The sequence below is a fragment of the Bemisia tabaci genome, chromosome 5 (genome assembly GCF_918797505.1).
Source record: "Bemisia tabaci chromosome 5, PGI_BMITA_v3".
Lineage (NCBI taxonomy): Eukaryota > Metazoa > Arthropoda > Insecta > Hemiptera > Aleyrodidae > Bemisia > Bemisia tabaci.
Window position 1 is genome coordinate 10,745,578 of NC_092797.1, and position 15,793 is coordinate 10,761,370.

Genomic DNA, 15,793 nt, shown 5'->3' on the forward strand with positions numbered 1-15,793 from the left:
AAAATGCACTGAAATATTCAAATCGTTTTGTTGTTTAGCTTTCCGTCGAGAAAATATACCGCAAGGACAAATTACGCAACGTGGTAGAAGTTAAGCTGATTTTGGTCAAATCCGTCCAATTAAGAACACTTATCTGCATCGGAAAACAGAACTATATGTCGCATGCAAACAGTAAAATCAGGCATTTCGTCAAATGCCTAGGCAAATAGTCGAATATTCTAACTGAGATTGAAATTCTGATTCTTTTCCTCATTTTAGACAAAATAATTAGTTCCTCCTGTCAGAAAAACATGTTGGTAAAAATGAGCATCACACAAAAGTATTTTAATCAATTTTCGGTTCCTGAACGACACTCATCTCGAAATTTTCAGCATGTCATAAAATACAGAATTTTTAGAATTCCAACATTTAAAAATATGAGAAGGAATTGGAGAGAAAGAGACAAAAAGAGTTCGTAGGTTTGATGAGTTATTTTTCCAAAAAATATCGAAAACTCGTGAGCTCTTCGCCATAAATTCACAAAATTTTGTAGACCGTCAAAATATAACTATCTGCCTGGGCATTTGACAAAATGCCTGATTTCACTATTTGCCTGCGACGTATACATTGTTTCTAAACAGAGACAGAAATTGTAGTTCTCGATTCAAAATGAAATCCAATTATGCTGAGTTCCCAGCAAATGTCCTCTTCCGCGAGAAACAAATTATTTTTAAGACTTCTCGTCATCGAGAGCAGCATAATGAGTTTTAACTCAATTTATTCAGCGCGATCCCATTGCTTTTCTGTGAATTTTTCAACATTGCGCACGAGTGACATCGACTGAATGACTAGACGGAGATACAAAGAAGTCAAAGCCGTAATTACTATCAAACCTCCGTCCATGCCTTTTCATTCTCTTTTTAATTCATTCCAAGGCTCGATACTGTATTCAACGCACAATGAAGAACCTTTTCAGCGGTGACCTCATTTCATCTTTCTATTCTACCGCCTCAATCGGTGGCACCTCTTAAATTCGAGAATTACTCCCCTTGTTGGTGCAACTTTAACTGGCTCCCTCATGAATTCATGTTCAAGTTCGTTTAAAATATGTAGGCTTGTTTTCCTATTTTGGCATGTAGCCTAGGATGCTGAATGTCTATAAATAATATAACTAACTAACTAACTAACTAACTAACTAACTAACTACATTCAATTTTACTAGATTTGGCTCACTAAGTAATTCACGCACAGTTTGTTCTCGAGGACCGAGCCGTTTAATGAAAATCGCTCTCACCAAAAATTTTTCATTCAACGTCACAGAGACAATTCAGATTTAAGAAACAGACCCAGGTTGTACAACGTGACAAAGTTGTGATTTTACCAAGAAGTTTAGATATTCATCGTTGTCACATTTTGTTCTAATGATCTACCAGGCTGATTATTCATATTTTTTGCGGCCGTCAGTGAAATGTAGCCCTTAGACGAGCCCCCCTATTTTCATTAACTTACGAGGGCCCGTGAGGCGCCCTCGGGGGGTTGGACCGCGTAGCGGCCACGGGGCGCGTAGCCCCTTGTCCAATTCTAATCTTAATTTGCGTCCATTCTAACAATGAGAACCATTCTTGGTGCGCTTCAAACTGATCATTAAATCCACGCACCATTTTCACACTATCAAGCTTTGATTTTCGGGTAAAGCTGTTTTTGAAACACCCTATCCTAGCCTCTATGTGCATCCATCCTGGCCAGTGGCGCAGCGTGAATGATCGCCTGTCGATATTTCTCCATTTGAGGTTGTGGTGAAGAATCGATTATTAAGGTGTTCGTTGCGAGCAGCCTTTATATAGATCCTTTTTCATGGGTTTAACACTGGAAAAAAAACACATTGGATCTAGAGTGCGGACTCTTAAAAACATCGACAAGAAAAAGTACTCCTGATTCAATCAGAATCTAGCTCAAATCAAGAACCAAGGCTCTTAATTTAAGCGGATTTCGTTTTGATTCAAGCAAATATCCGATTGAATCAAGAGTATTCTTTCTTGTTAATGTTTCCAAGAGTCTGGACTCTAGATCCAATGTGTTTTTTTTTCCAGTGAAATGGCGGATCAATCGATACATTACAAAGCACGCTACGCCACACAGTAGATCGAATCAATTAGAGAGGTCGGACAATATTTGGAAACTTTTATAACTCCGATTATACAAAGTTTTGAAGTTCTAAAAGTGGTTTCATTGGGTTTTTTGTGAAATTTCCTCCTAGAGGCACCCCTAAATATTTGAAATGTGACGAAATTAACATCAAAATATGCAGTTTAAGAAAAAAAATTTCATGTCCGACCTCTATGATTGATTCGATCCACAGTGCGCCACTGATCCTGGAAGTGCCGATACGGACGGAAAAGGTTGAATTTTTGAGGAGGGTTTTCACTTGTGGTTGAGTGGCAAGGATTAGCCGCGCGGTTAATCCGAGCCACCATTTAATAACCGCTCGAGTGGTGGGCACACCACGCTCCAATCAATTTTTCCAGCCACGTCCGGGGAGTGCATTTCGGTTGCGGTCCATTACAAGCTGTCATTTGCATCCCACCTCATAATTGGACCCGCGCGCAGTAATTAATGTTGCGCGGGTCAGGGCACTCGTGTCCGGCCCGGGGTGTCCGATCCATCGATGTAAAATCCTCCCTGCGCGTGATTGTTGAATTGTTATCAAATGACTGTAATCGATGAATACCATATATATATAATGCATCCCTAGTGGAAGTCAGCCTTGTGCAGGTCCGTGCGGCGGAAGGCTAGGTCCGTGCAAGTCCCCGTCACCTCGTGCAGCCATCTGCGAAGGATGGGATTCCCGAAATTATGCCTTTGTTTCGCTTCCCTCTGCACGGGCTCACGGGAGGTGACGGGGACTTGCACGGACCTAGCCCTCCGCCGCACGGACCTGCACAAGGCTGAGTTCCACTAGGGATAGCACACGGAGAAAAAAACTTCGTGCGTGGGATCCGAAGTTTAGGTCATATGGATCTCTGAAGTTTTCAGATTGAGCATCTGAACACTTCAGGTTCAGCTGCTGAGGTTTGGATCACACATCTGAAACTTCAGTTCTTACATCTGAAGTACTTCGGTTTTCATATCCAAAAAACTTCGGTTCTCACATCTGAAGTACTTCAGATGTAAGAACTGAAGTTTCAGATAAGTGATCCGAACCGCAACAGCTAGACCTAAAGTGTTCAGATGCTCAATCCGAAAACTTCAGAGGTCCATACGACCTACACTTCGGGTCCCGCGCACGAAGTTTTTTTCTCCGTGTACTACCGTGCTAAGCAAGAACGCCGTATGAACCATCAGGCGTTGCCAAATTCCCCTCGACAAATCACAAATTTTCAGGAAAATTTGGGAACATTTCTACTCCGATTTTTCAGAGGATTTTGTTCGTAATTTGATCTAAAAAGTCTGAAAATTTCAAGGAAAAAAATGTATGACAATTTTCAAAATTAGATATTTTCAGAGAGGAAATTCGGCAACATTCGAGTGCTCATGCGGCGTTTTTACTTAGCACGGCAGCATAAGGTTCTGCGCTGGATATAGACGATGAAACTCTCAAACCACGTACTTTGTTTGCGGTGTTTAAAAATATCCGCTCCCATTTTTTTTCTTTTCTTTTACAAATGAAAAAATCAACACGATTCCTTGAGGTTTTCATAGAATTTTCTTCGCACAGAGAATAAATATCATAGCAGTTTTCAACAATTGTCGTTGTGCAGTGTTCAATTTTAAAAATAAAATATGACGGGTATGCATAGTCGCAGGTGGTTTTGGTGTTTTACCGTCGATATGTGGCTATATTCAAAATAATAAAGCAGATAAAAATGTACAAGGAACCTCCTTTTCTAGTTTCAGATAAATTGAAGAATGAAAACTCCAACTCTAACTCAATGAGAAACATGGTGGTGTCTAGATCTTCTCCTCAACCTGCATTCAGACATGTAAGTGTTTATTCAACCAATTTTTTAGTGTGTTCATCCTTAAGCAGAACTAAAGATACTTTGCGAGCGGCTAAGGGAGCACTTCATAGGGGGAGATGGGAGTCGGAAGGCTACAAAAAGAATCCAAGTGAAGGGGCCCCCTCAACGGAAATTTTAAAAATTGAGATGTCGTAATGAGCAGTCAATTTTGAACTGCTCTTTATAAAAACTCCATTGAAAAACCATTGAAAATATTTCAAAATTGTCATGCACTTAAGGTGATTCAATGGACGCCATATTTTGTGTCAGAACGGCATGCGATATATCGTATCGATTGGTTCCATTTTTTCAGCCACTCGTCATTTTTCTCCAATATTGAGATCGCTATTCTGTTGTCAGGAGACTAAAGCACTCACTTACCAATTTTAAGAAAGAAATTCAACGTAATACAGGCGTGGTTTTTTCAGAGAGAGAATATCGCATTCGAGTGCAGTTTCGATATCAGTATCGAATGCGATGTTTTCTCTCTGAAAAAACCCACGCCTTTATTACGTTGAATTTCTTTGTTAAAATTGGTGAGTGAGTGCTTAGTCTCCTGACAACAGAATTGCGATCTCAAAATTGGGGAAAAATGACGAGTAGCTGTAAAAATGGAACCAATCGATGCGATGTATTGTATGCCGTTTTGACACAAAATATGGCGTCCATCGAATCACCTTAATCGAAAAATTCCTCTAACGGGACCAAGTAGATTTTAAGGGGGCAGGCCCCTACCCCCTCAGTTTTGCCCTTGTAATTACCGTTTCCTGGGGAAAATTTTGAAGACAGAAAGTATACCCTGCTGCCGTATGAAATTTTCATCGTGAAAACAGGTGAATCTTGTGCGGATATCAGACTGCACACATCGGCGAGTAGAATAAACAAGAGGGTACACACTTCACCTGAAAGGGTTAAAAATAACCACAAGGAAAACGGATAACGACGTGGACTTATACAATATACAATGCCGGCGCGAATTGAAGTGCAACTGAAAATCCCCCACAAGTGCCGAGGTAACACTCCCTCAGAGAAGCCAAAGCGTGTTGGAACAACGTCGCTCTGGGGTGCAGGGGGAGAGAAAAATAGGGGAGGAGGCGCACGTCTGAAGAGTCATCTACCCCACGAATAATACAGCACGTGCACGCTAAGGGTGGCTAAAAAGATGAGCATAATTTTGAATGTTTTTGATTCCCGTTGCCTTTCGAGATACGCGTATTTTGCTGGGAGAGATCGGGGATTCCCTGAGGCTTGATAAAATTTTCAGCGGAACTTCCGCGAACGTTTAGGATTTCCGGTTACATCAACTAATTGGACGTCTTTAACTTGAATCATTCTGAGTACATTACTGCCGTGCCAAGGTAGAACGCCGTGAAAGCTTTTGGACGTTGCCAAATTACCTTTGATAACAGTCGAATTTTCTGAAGAACCTGTGGATGTTTTCTTCCCAATTTTTAAAAAATAATTTAGTGCGCAATATAATGAAGAATATTTGAGAATTCTAAGGATAGGAACAAAATATTTATAAATGTCTTCAAAGACAGAGTATATATATTAAAGTATGAAATTTTGCAACAACATCATCAACAATGTTGATTATGAGTTTCTACATGGCATGGTAGATTAGACGATGTCCGTTTTATTTATTTATTTATTTATTTTTTTTTAAGAACAGATCCACAGGAAATTTTGAAGCGCTGTGTTACCTAATTTCCTTGAATGAAAAAAACCATGAAATTATTTTGCGCGACATGAAATACATTTCAGCAGTCTATCTCACACCCTTTGCAAATTGGATGGAATATTGTTCATGAGGTGATAGCTTCTCCCTGTAAAAATACCAAAAAGTATCCAGCTCAGATAAAAATATAGACCTGCGCGAATTTAAATAATTCAAACCCCTCAGATTTAATGTTGTCGTAAGCTTTTGCAGCGAACATACGAATGATGATTTTTAAGAGATGTTGTTTGAAATGGAACACCGTAGGATGAAACCATAAAATTTCATTGAACACTTTTTGATCGGCAATTGCGTGATTATCAGTCAGAAATTCTTGCAATAAAAATCTAGTAAACTCTTGACCAATGACCGCGACATCAATGCTAACGCTCGGATACAACTATTCGAACTTGATGGATGTGCGTATTGCATATCTAAAAAATGCAGGCGCTCTTAATTCTTTAATACAAACATCTGAATGCAATTGTTCGTGCTCAATGTATGTGCGTGATGCATCGAAGAAATGAAGGCACTTGGTTTTCTTGATACTAATGCTTCGGTACAGTAATACATCCTCAATTTTAATGCTGCATTTCCCAACCAATATCAAAACGTTCTGACTTCTCTTAGCCTTACCTATCGATTGATGTTTTTGTAGGCTGAAGCGTAAAAAAAAACTACTCAGCTTCCTCCGTTTTTCTTTTCTTTTCTTTCTAAATGAGAGCAGCTAAAAAGAAACTCAAATAATTAATCGCAAAATTGGCAAATGAAACTTTTCTTTCGCGATCACTTCCTGTCGTAGAGAGTGCTCTAAGGGCACGACCTTTTTCTCTCTTTGTAAGTAGTGACAAGACCCTAAAAGCTTTTTCGATCCCAATTTTGTTCAATTTAAAGTTCGTTCGTAGACAAAAAGTCAGTGCTGATATAGAACGGAGAATGTTGCCGCTTTTTCATGGGTTTTCGGCTGCAATCTTCACACAAACACAATTTAGGACGAGATAAATTTTTAATGTCTTCCCACAACTGGCACCAGTTTGCCAAGTTCAATTCTTGTGATAGTTTTTTTTTAAAAGTTATATAAAACTCTGATCTCATATGGTCAGGCAGGTCACAAAATTATTGGATCCTAGTGCAACTCAATGCTCTTGACTGGCACAAAAATCAACGTGACCGTTCATAACTCACTTTTCAGGGTACTTAAAAAAGTTATTTCGTTCAATTATTAAGACTGAATTTGTTTGTCCCAGCTCGAAAAAAACTCGCTCTGCACTATTAGAAAGGGGTATTTTCTGTTTCCATATCAATTATATTATTGATTTATTGAACAAACTTCGTCAACCAAAATTTGATTATATATCAATTTAATTGACCCTAATTAACTTAAATGGCTCTAAAAAACTTTAATTGACTCTAAATTTCTTAAACTGCCTCGTGTTTGGAGGCCATTTTGACTCAATCTACGAGTCAATTAACTCTACCTACTATCTTATCTTGAATATAAGTATACGAGAACAGAATTTCACAATTCCCTAACATTATTTTAAAAATATTGCCTCCATGACGTAAGATCTCTCGTCCCAACAACAGTCACAAACCTTAAAAAAGTCGCAGAAACTCTGGATAGGATATACGCGCGCCATTTGCGCTATAGTATAGGAATCCAATCGAAAATATAAAAAATTAGTGATCATGAATCTTTCACCTGGAAGGTTATCTCGTTCCCTTTTACACAGCAAGTATTTTCTTTTTTCTTTTTTTTTAAATTCCGATGCGAGGCCGGATAGTGCCAGAACGGCTCACGAATCGATGCTGTTGATGAGCTGTCTTGAATTTTGGATGCGCGCGGCGTGTGTCTCGTAAAATCAAACATGAGCGCGCACTAAAAGCGTACAACACAAACGGGCGGCCAGCCTATCGAACAACTCATAAATTTTAACTGAATCCCCCCGGAATGTTACGCGAAAGCACTTTAGTTAACAACCCGGCATAAAAAACTGAACTTTTCGACGTTTACGCCGGAGACCTTTCATCCATTTTGTATCACCTTCGTATATCTATCTCGTCCCGAGGGCTCGGGAGGAAAACCGATGACCTTACCTATCGTTGTCTTAAGGGAAAACCCTCCGGTTAAGCCGAGTGGGGGGCGCAAATTGAACGAGCTTTGTTATTAACATAGACGATCTTCGATCAAAACTTCAAGAACGAATGCCGTGCTTGAAGGCAAAAGGCGCACGTGATACTACCGTCCATATAGTAAAAACGCCGTACCATCATTCTGAATGTTTCAATTTTTTTCTGTCTGAACGTTCAATGGAGAATTTGCACGCAATTTTTTTTATTGCTTCATCTGAAAGTGCCTAATGAGCTGAGTTCGCAATATTTTTCATAATTTTTTTCTGACATGGGAAATTGGAGAAAAATTGATTTGAAAGTGAGAAAATGCACCGCCTAGTGACGTCATCTGGCGGCATTTCCCATTTAAACACATGTATTTTCGCAGAATCGGTTATTTTGTCATATCTCCTCTAATAATTGCTCAATTTATGAATCATGGGTATCTTCGTGTTCAGTTCACTCAGAGGATTCCACTTAAACAGGAAATTCGTCAAATTTCAGACCCTTGCAAATTCTCCAATGATAACCAGGGGTCTTTCATCATCTATATTTTCAGAATAATTAGGTCGCACATATCTTCGTCACCCTCCGGTCAAAGTATCACGAGCGCCATGCGACGTTTAAAAATTTCCGCCGCCACTTCATTTTTTACGGAGAAATTTTTAGTTGAATCTGTTTGAAAATTTCACTGAATTTTATCGGCAGCACAAAAAAAATCAGTGAAATTTTCAGACAGCTTCGTTGAAAAATTTCTCTGCAAAAAAATAAAATGACGGTGGACATTTTTAAACGTCCCATAGCATTTGCATTGTGATACTCTGGCAGGAAGGTGACATCAATGGTGAAACTGCAGAAATGCGTGTATCGGTTTGCCGCGCTGCAGTCTTTCTGTCACACTGTCACATTTTCTACTTGGAAAACTACAGGATGTTTTTTAAAATTTCGATGTGTTTTTTCCTCTGAATAAATGAAATTCTGTAAAAAATTCAAGTCATGATGTTGGTTCAGTCTCTTTTGAAAAAATAGAGCAGTGGCAGAGATTTCGTAACACCGCAACCGAGACACGCATTGCAGTTCCACTGTCGATATTGTAAAAGCCAGAGTGGAGTTACGTCGTTCTCGCTGTGTTCAGCAGAATACATTCACGACTTTGCACGGCCACTCACATTCTGAATTAAAAGGGAGAACTGTTGGAATTTCCTGTGGAGGACGTTGCAGAGAGTATAATTTACGAAAAAACTGAGGGGGAAAATACTGCGAAAGTTCAGTTAATATGGGGAATGGAACACGAAGTTCCTGAAGCACTCGATTGATCCTGAGATAGCCTAATTTTTCACTCTTTCTAGTGCTGATTCAATGCAAATCAATATAAAAAATGAGCTTGTTCGGCAATTTTCAATTAATGCATTTTTAAATAGTGTAGAGTGCACTTAGTTGCAATTAATTTAGGATGTTTCCGGACGCCATCTCGGATTTAGCGGCGATGCGCGTTTAAGTGGAAGCTCATAAATGCAATTTTTATTTTGTTTTCTGTGGCGTAATGTTGTTCAAATTCCTGTACACTGAGTGTGTAGTTCCGACATTTCAAAAATTCATGAATGAAAAATTACTAAACAAAGCTCACTTGGGTTGGTTTATGTTTCTAAGGCCTCCTAAATTAAGCGGAAGGAACAAAATAACGCAAATATTTTCCTCACAGTCAGTAATTTAGAGTGAAAATCGAAAAACAGAAAAGAAAAAAAAGCAACTCATTAATGGTATACTTCAGATTTGAAACACTCAAAATGTTTTGAAAAAAATTGAATTGAATATGAGACTTTTTAGTTTAAGGATATGCATTATTTACCTCTAAAACTTTGAATAATAAAGAAACCGTGCTTATCAATGCATTTTTTGAAAGGTTTTAAAAATGTATTTTCATAAATTCCCTAAAGTTTGACGGCTATTCCAAACATATAATTGACTTTTACTTCAGTGGTTTAGCATAAATCCAAAGTTCCCCGATTTCGACGGACGCATTTTTACAGCGTCAGAATGAACACCTGAAACAAATAAAATGAATCTAAGAAACATATATTTTATATCTAAGGGTAAGTGCAGACTTATGAATGTGTTGAGATACGCTTAGAATGTTCCCAAATTATGCTGGAAGTATAAGGTTTGTGGAAAAAATACTTTAAAGTCCCGTATGGAGTATAGTTTTCTTCCTGTAAAGTTTGGAGAACTCAAAATTTTGGTGGATGAACGACAAAACAATCCTCCGATCTCCGTTTGCTTTTGCCAAATGGGTCAGCCTTTCGAAAGTCATGCAATTAGAATTATAAGCGATCAAAATATGGGAGAATACTCATTAACTGGGAACTACTCGGATTCAAATACTCATGAATTTATCTACTTAGGAGCTAATACTACGTTTACGTGAGGGCTGCGGCTGGCATTTTGATTAAAACTAGCAAGAGACATCTCCCTCCAAGGCATCCTGCATTCGAAAGCTCCAATCGGCTATGCAAAATCGTGACTACATCACGCGCGCATTTTGACTTTAAATATCCCTGGTAAAACGATCCTATAGGAACCCATTAGATTACAATGGGGACCCATCAGGTTCCTATGGGCGCCCAATAGGATTCACAAAATCCCAATGAGGACCAATAGGTGGTTTATGGCATCCGATAAGAACCTATGGGGACCCAATGGGATCCATGAAATTCCAATGGGGACCCGATGGGATTCGTGAAATTTGAATGGGTCTCAATTGGGGTCCCCATAGGTTGCGAATTGCCAGTGAATACCCGTTGGCCCGCACGAGTTCTCATGGAAATTCTTCTGCGGGTTCCCACAGGACCAATTTACCAGAGACGGCATTAACCTGAAAGTTTTGATCAAATGGGCGTCAATGTTAAAACGCTCATATTTTTTAAATGAGAAAAACTGTAAATACCCATGAAGACAAAACCCCCTCTTGGATATTTTCAACTGGGATTGACCTCTAGTGAAAACGAAAAAATCTGGACCCGGCGATTGTTGCAGTTGGTCATGCGAAATTGACCCAGTGACACGATTTGAGATTCGGGCTCGCCGGGTGTCACCCGTTCGGCTGTCACGCAAGGCTCTCAACTGGACACTGCGTTAAGCCACATCGAGAGAGGACTCGCTCAAAGCCTCCCGGACTAAAGCCGCGTTTCCACAGGCAGTGCGCGACACGAAATCAGCCACGCGAAATCAATCACCCGGCGCGATGATTCTGAACATGTCGATGCTCCTGAAAAAACAATTCGCGTCGCCAACGTCTGTGGCAACGGAAAAGTTTAAAATTATTGTAGCCGGTCGCGAGGCTGTCCCACTTAGAGTCCCTTTATACTGAGAGTCAAGACAACACCTCTATTGGAGTCACAAACGGAAATAAAGCTTTGATCGGCCCATTCTTGAATTCCTTTCTCCGTTCCTTCTTTCATTCCGTTTGTTCCTTGCCGAACCCGTAATTCCCTGGTCCATTCCAGATTAGAAATCTTTGCAATCGGTGAAAATGTAATCTTTATTCCCGTTTGTGACACTGAGAAGGCCTAAAATACGGGAACCAATCAGAAATGGATTCACATTGTCTTGACTCTTAGTATAAAGGGACTCTAGTCCCACTTATGGCGAGCTCCGCGTCGCGAACTGCCTATGGAACCGAGGCTCACCGCAGATCGGAGCCACCGTTTCGCTTCTCGCGGTAATCATGAATGTATAATGACCGAACGAGCGGAAAATACCTTTGAGTACCTGGACAGGACTATATCAGGATTTGGGAAGGATCCTCCTCAGCTCCAAAGTGATGCATTCTGGGCACAATCGATATATTTTAGGCTCCAGCCTGCACAGATGATATACTTCGGGAAATGACAGTCTCTAAAATCATTCGAGCTTTTCACACAAAGAGCTACCTAGTCTTTGAAGCCTTTTTTATGGATACTTTCTCTAAGACCAAACCTGCCCTAGAGAAAACTGCTCGGGCCGCTTTCACTTTAATCCTACCTCAGGCGTTGAATGTCGACGTCGCGTATTGCTTCTACTGAGGTAGAGATAATTTTAAAAGGCACGCAAAATGAGAAACCACTTGCAAGACTGCAGGAATACTTCAACCATTGCGCCAAACAGTGCGGTTGGCGTGAGGTCCATATTAGCGCCTGCAAGACTGTATGAATACTTCTCGCATTGCGCCAAATGCGCTGCAGTCGGTCAGTTGGCGTGAAACGCATAATAGCGCCTATAAGACTGTAGGAATTCTGTAGGACTGCGTGTCATTAGTCTTGACTTACGACTCTAGTTTTTACCACAATTAAGGAGAAAATATATATTCAGACGATTCAGAAACTCGGATGACATTTAAATTTGTTTTGGTTCTATTAAAAGAAAATAGAATAAACGGAAATATCGCGTCGAAATTTTCTATACTTTTACTGGAGATCGTTTATGTGAATTCGCGGAAACTTTTCAGAAAAACTGTGAGTAGCGTTTTAAAAACATTTGATAAAATTAAAACATAAAAGTGGTACATAACGTTGCAGAGGTAATAAATAAACGCTTTCTTTCGGGTATAATTTGAACATGATTGTTCTACGACTTTTTACGGGTAGTTTTTTTCAGTGGTTAGCGGTTGCTTATTAGTTCACTTTTAAAACGTCTATAAAAGCTCTCTAGGCCATTCATTCTGCGAGGGCTATCCGTCGAAAAGACACATGCTCGTAAGTGAGGAGGGAATGAACAGTCTTCCGTGATGTGGTTATCTACAACAAACTACCAAGGTTGCCAGATTAACGCTTCCTTCTTGATTATTGAATATTCGCGCAAATATGTGAATTTTCAGTAGCAGAAATATCCTATACATCTCCAAAAAGGTAAAAAAGAAGCCATTTGCGCAATCCTATCGCAGCATTCGCAGCCTCTGATTTCTTCATCCTCATTATATCGTGGTTTTTGTATGACGTCATCCTATCTTTCCTAATGACGTCATCTTCGCTATCTTGGTTCCAAGTGGTCGATGAATTAACCAATCAGAAAAAAGTAAAACAGATAGGTAAAAAAAGGTTTCAGATGGACCGTAAAAGTTCACGTGACAGCACCCTAAGTTCGTGCAATCAAACTCTTTATCGTATACTTTGGTTAAAAATATTGGTATCTTGAACGGAAAATACGGCATCTAAAATCAAAAGAATGGTGATATGAACCGAAGTATGGACGTATTTCTGCCAAAGGGAACTAAGAGCATTACGACATCAGCCCTGAGACCCCGTTTGGCAGAAATGCGTCCTAATAAAACCAATGCTATCATTGTACTACGGTCTAGGGTGCTCGGGCGAACTCTGTGTCGGATGAGAGGTAAAACGACTCTCTCGTCCTTGGGACGTAGCGGCATGCATGGCGGAAGAGGTAATGACGGGTCATCTTGCCGGGAATGATTATTGAATTTGCAGGGCATGTCCCGAGTGCCACGTAAACCGCACTTACTCAATTTTCAGAGTGGCCTCTCAAAGTGAATTGCGGAACACGCCCGGAAAATTGCCCCGCAATTCCGTCTCATCAGGGGATGAACGTCGCCGGCCCGTCCAGGAAGCTCGTTCCTGTGTCATATTTCGTAGTTTCCTAGACATACATTCCCCTCGCGAAAGAACATAAATACGTTTCAATGCTGTCAAATTTCGCTTAGCAAATTGTATATTTACCAGAAGAATCTTGGCCATCTCTGATTAAAAAATTGATAGATTTTTCCTCTGACCTCTTGCAAAAATCAGACATTTTTTGCCGAAAATTGCACAGGTAAAATTTTGTAAAAAAAACAAACAAATGTTTGGGTCAATTTTGCAACCTTTAAATGGAGTTCGGAAGCTCACCGTACTCCGTCCCTGTGTCATATTTCGTTGTTTCCTAGACACGGCACCGTTTCGCTCAAGAAAGAATATAACTACATTTTAATTTTCCCAGATATTTCCAGGAAAATTGCATTTTTACCAGGAGAATCTTCGGCATCTCCGACCGAGAATTTACCTAATTTTTCCTCAGACCTCTTCCAAAAGTCAAAAAAACTTTCGACGGAAATTCCGCAGGTTCATTCGTGTAACAAATTGATTTGTTTGGGTCAGTTTTACATCTTTGGAATGGAAGTACGTTCCCTTATCCAGGAAACGGTGACTCGTGGGTTGATATTGGAAAGAGGGTTATTCATATAGGCGAAAAATGTACCCAGCCCGGAATGTACGAAACTTTGTAGGCTGATAGTACTAGTTGAGAGAGGCTTATCCCTAGCTCCGTTTTTGCAGGAACCCCAGGGAAACAGCGTTGCCATTTTTTAAAGTCGTAACCTTCAAACATCCATAACTTTCGCAAAAATGCAGTTACAGAGCTTGTATTTATACCAAAAAACGCAAAAAATTACGTTCTATCGACTTATGCAAAAGAAATTTTAATTTGACTCCACTGTTGCCACGTTTCGGTCATTTTTTTAATTTTCGTAATTATTTAAAATCACGTTACCGCCTAAAAAAGTGTTTGCGGTTGGTGGGGATTGAATAAAAACCTGTCGGAATTATTGTTCGTTCGATTCCGCATCCATTGATATATTATAATTTTCTGAGAGACTTAGGGAACACGAGTTATAGCGATTTGAAAATTCGGCAACACGCCCGACGCCCGATATTGACGCTCGTTTCGGTACGTTTCGCGACTCCGTGTTAAAGCAAAACGCCTAGACCAAGCAAAATTCGAAAAGTCAGCCCATGATTTGCACTTTTTTGAAACTTTTACACGATTTTTAAGAATTCAAGTAGCGGCGGTGTTGCCGGTTTTCAATGAAAACCACCGCTGCGATCACAATTTAAAGTAGTACTCATTTAATCACGTTCAGCTACATTTGTTAACCTAAACTGACCATTTGCGACATGGTGTTCACAACATTGCCTAATTTCCGTCGGAATTCGCGTAGAGGCGGGGTTGCCAGTTTTCATGGAAACCGCAACCGCAATCACAAAAAAAAATGTATTACTTATTTAATCACGTTCAGCGTTATTCTGTAGTTGGAATTGTTTATTTATCGAATCGATGGTTTCTGCTATCTCTCTGCAACGGCGGTGGTGCCCGACAGTAACGAGATATCGAAATTTAAGCCCACAAATCACTCAATCGGTCCGATGAGTAGTTTTGGCAGGGGACCTAGATCCATTGCTCTTGATCTCTATACAATATCGATATCTCGGCACTGTCAGGCACCACTGCCGTTGCTGAGAGATAGAGGAAACCATCGATTCGATAAATAAACGATTCCAACTACAGAATAAGGCTGAACGTGATCAAAGAAGTAATACCTTTTTTTTTTTTTTGATTGCGGTGGCGGTTTCTATGAAAACTGGCAACCCCGCCTCTACGCGAATTCCGACGGAAATTAGGCAATGTTGTCAACACCATGTCGCAAATGGTCAGTTTAGGTTAACAAATGTAGCTGGATAAGATTAAATGAGTACTGCTTTAAATTGTGATCGCAGCGGTGGTTTTCATTGAAAACCGGCAACACCGCCGCTACTTAAATTCCTAAAAATCATGTGAAAGTTTCAAAAAAGCGCAAAACATGAACTGACTTTTCGAATTTTGTTTGGTCAAGGCGTTTTGCTTTAACACGGAGTCGCGAAACGTACCTAAACGAGCGTCAATATCGGGGTATCGGGGGTGTTGCCGAATTTTCAAATCGCTATAACTCGTGTTCCCTAAGTCTCTCAGAAAAGTATAATATATCGATGGATGCGGAATCAAACGAACAATAATTCTGACATGTTTTTATTCAATCCTCACCAACCGCAAACACTTTTTTAGGCGGTAACGTGATTTTAAATAATTACGAAAATTAATAAAATGGCCAAAACAAGGCAACAACGGAGTCGAATTAAAATTTCTTTGGCATAGGTCGATAGAACGTAATTTTTTGCATCTTTTGGTATAAATACGAGCTCTGTAA

General features: G+C 39.9%; 1 protein-coding gene across 1 annotated transcript in view; it reads left to right on the forward strand.

The window, feature by feature from the left end:
- LOC109034558 (uncharacterized) overlaps nucleotides 1-15,793 on the forward strand; it is a 112,518-nt gene that overhangs the window by 45,001 nt on the left and 51,724 nt on the right. The window contains exon 2 of the mRNA XM_019047778.2: nucleotides 3,868-3,959. Coding sequence (XP_018903323.2) covers nucleotides 3,868-3,959 — 92 coding nt within the window. The remainder of the gene's footprint in view (nucleotides 1-3,867; nucleotides 3,960-15,793) is intronic.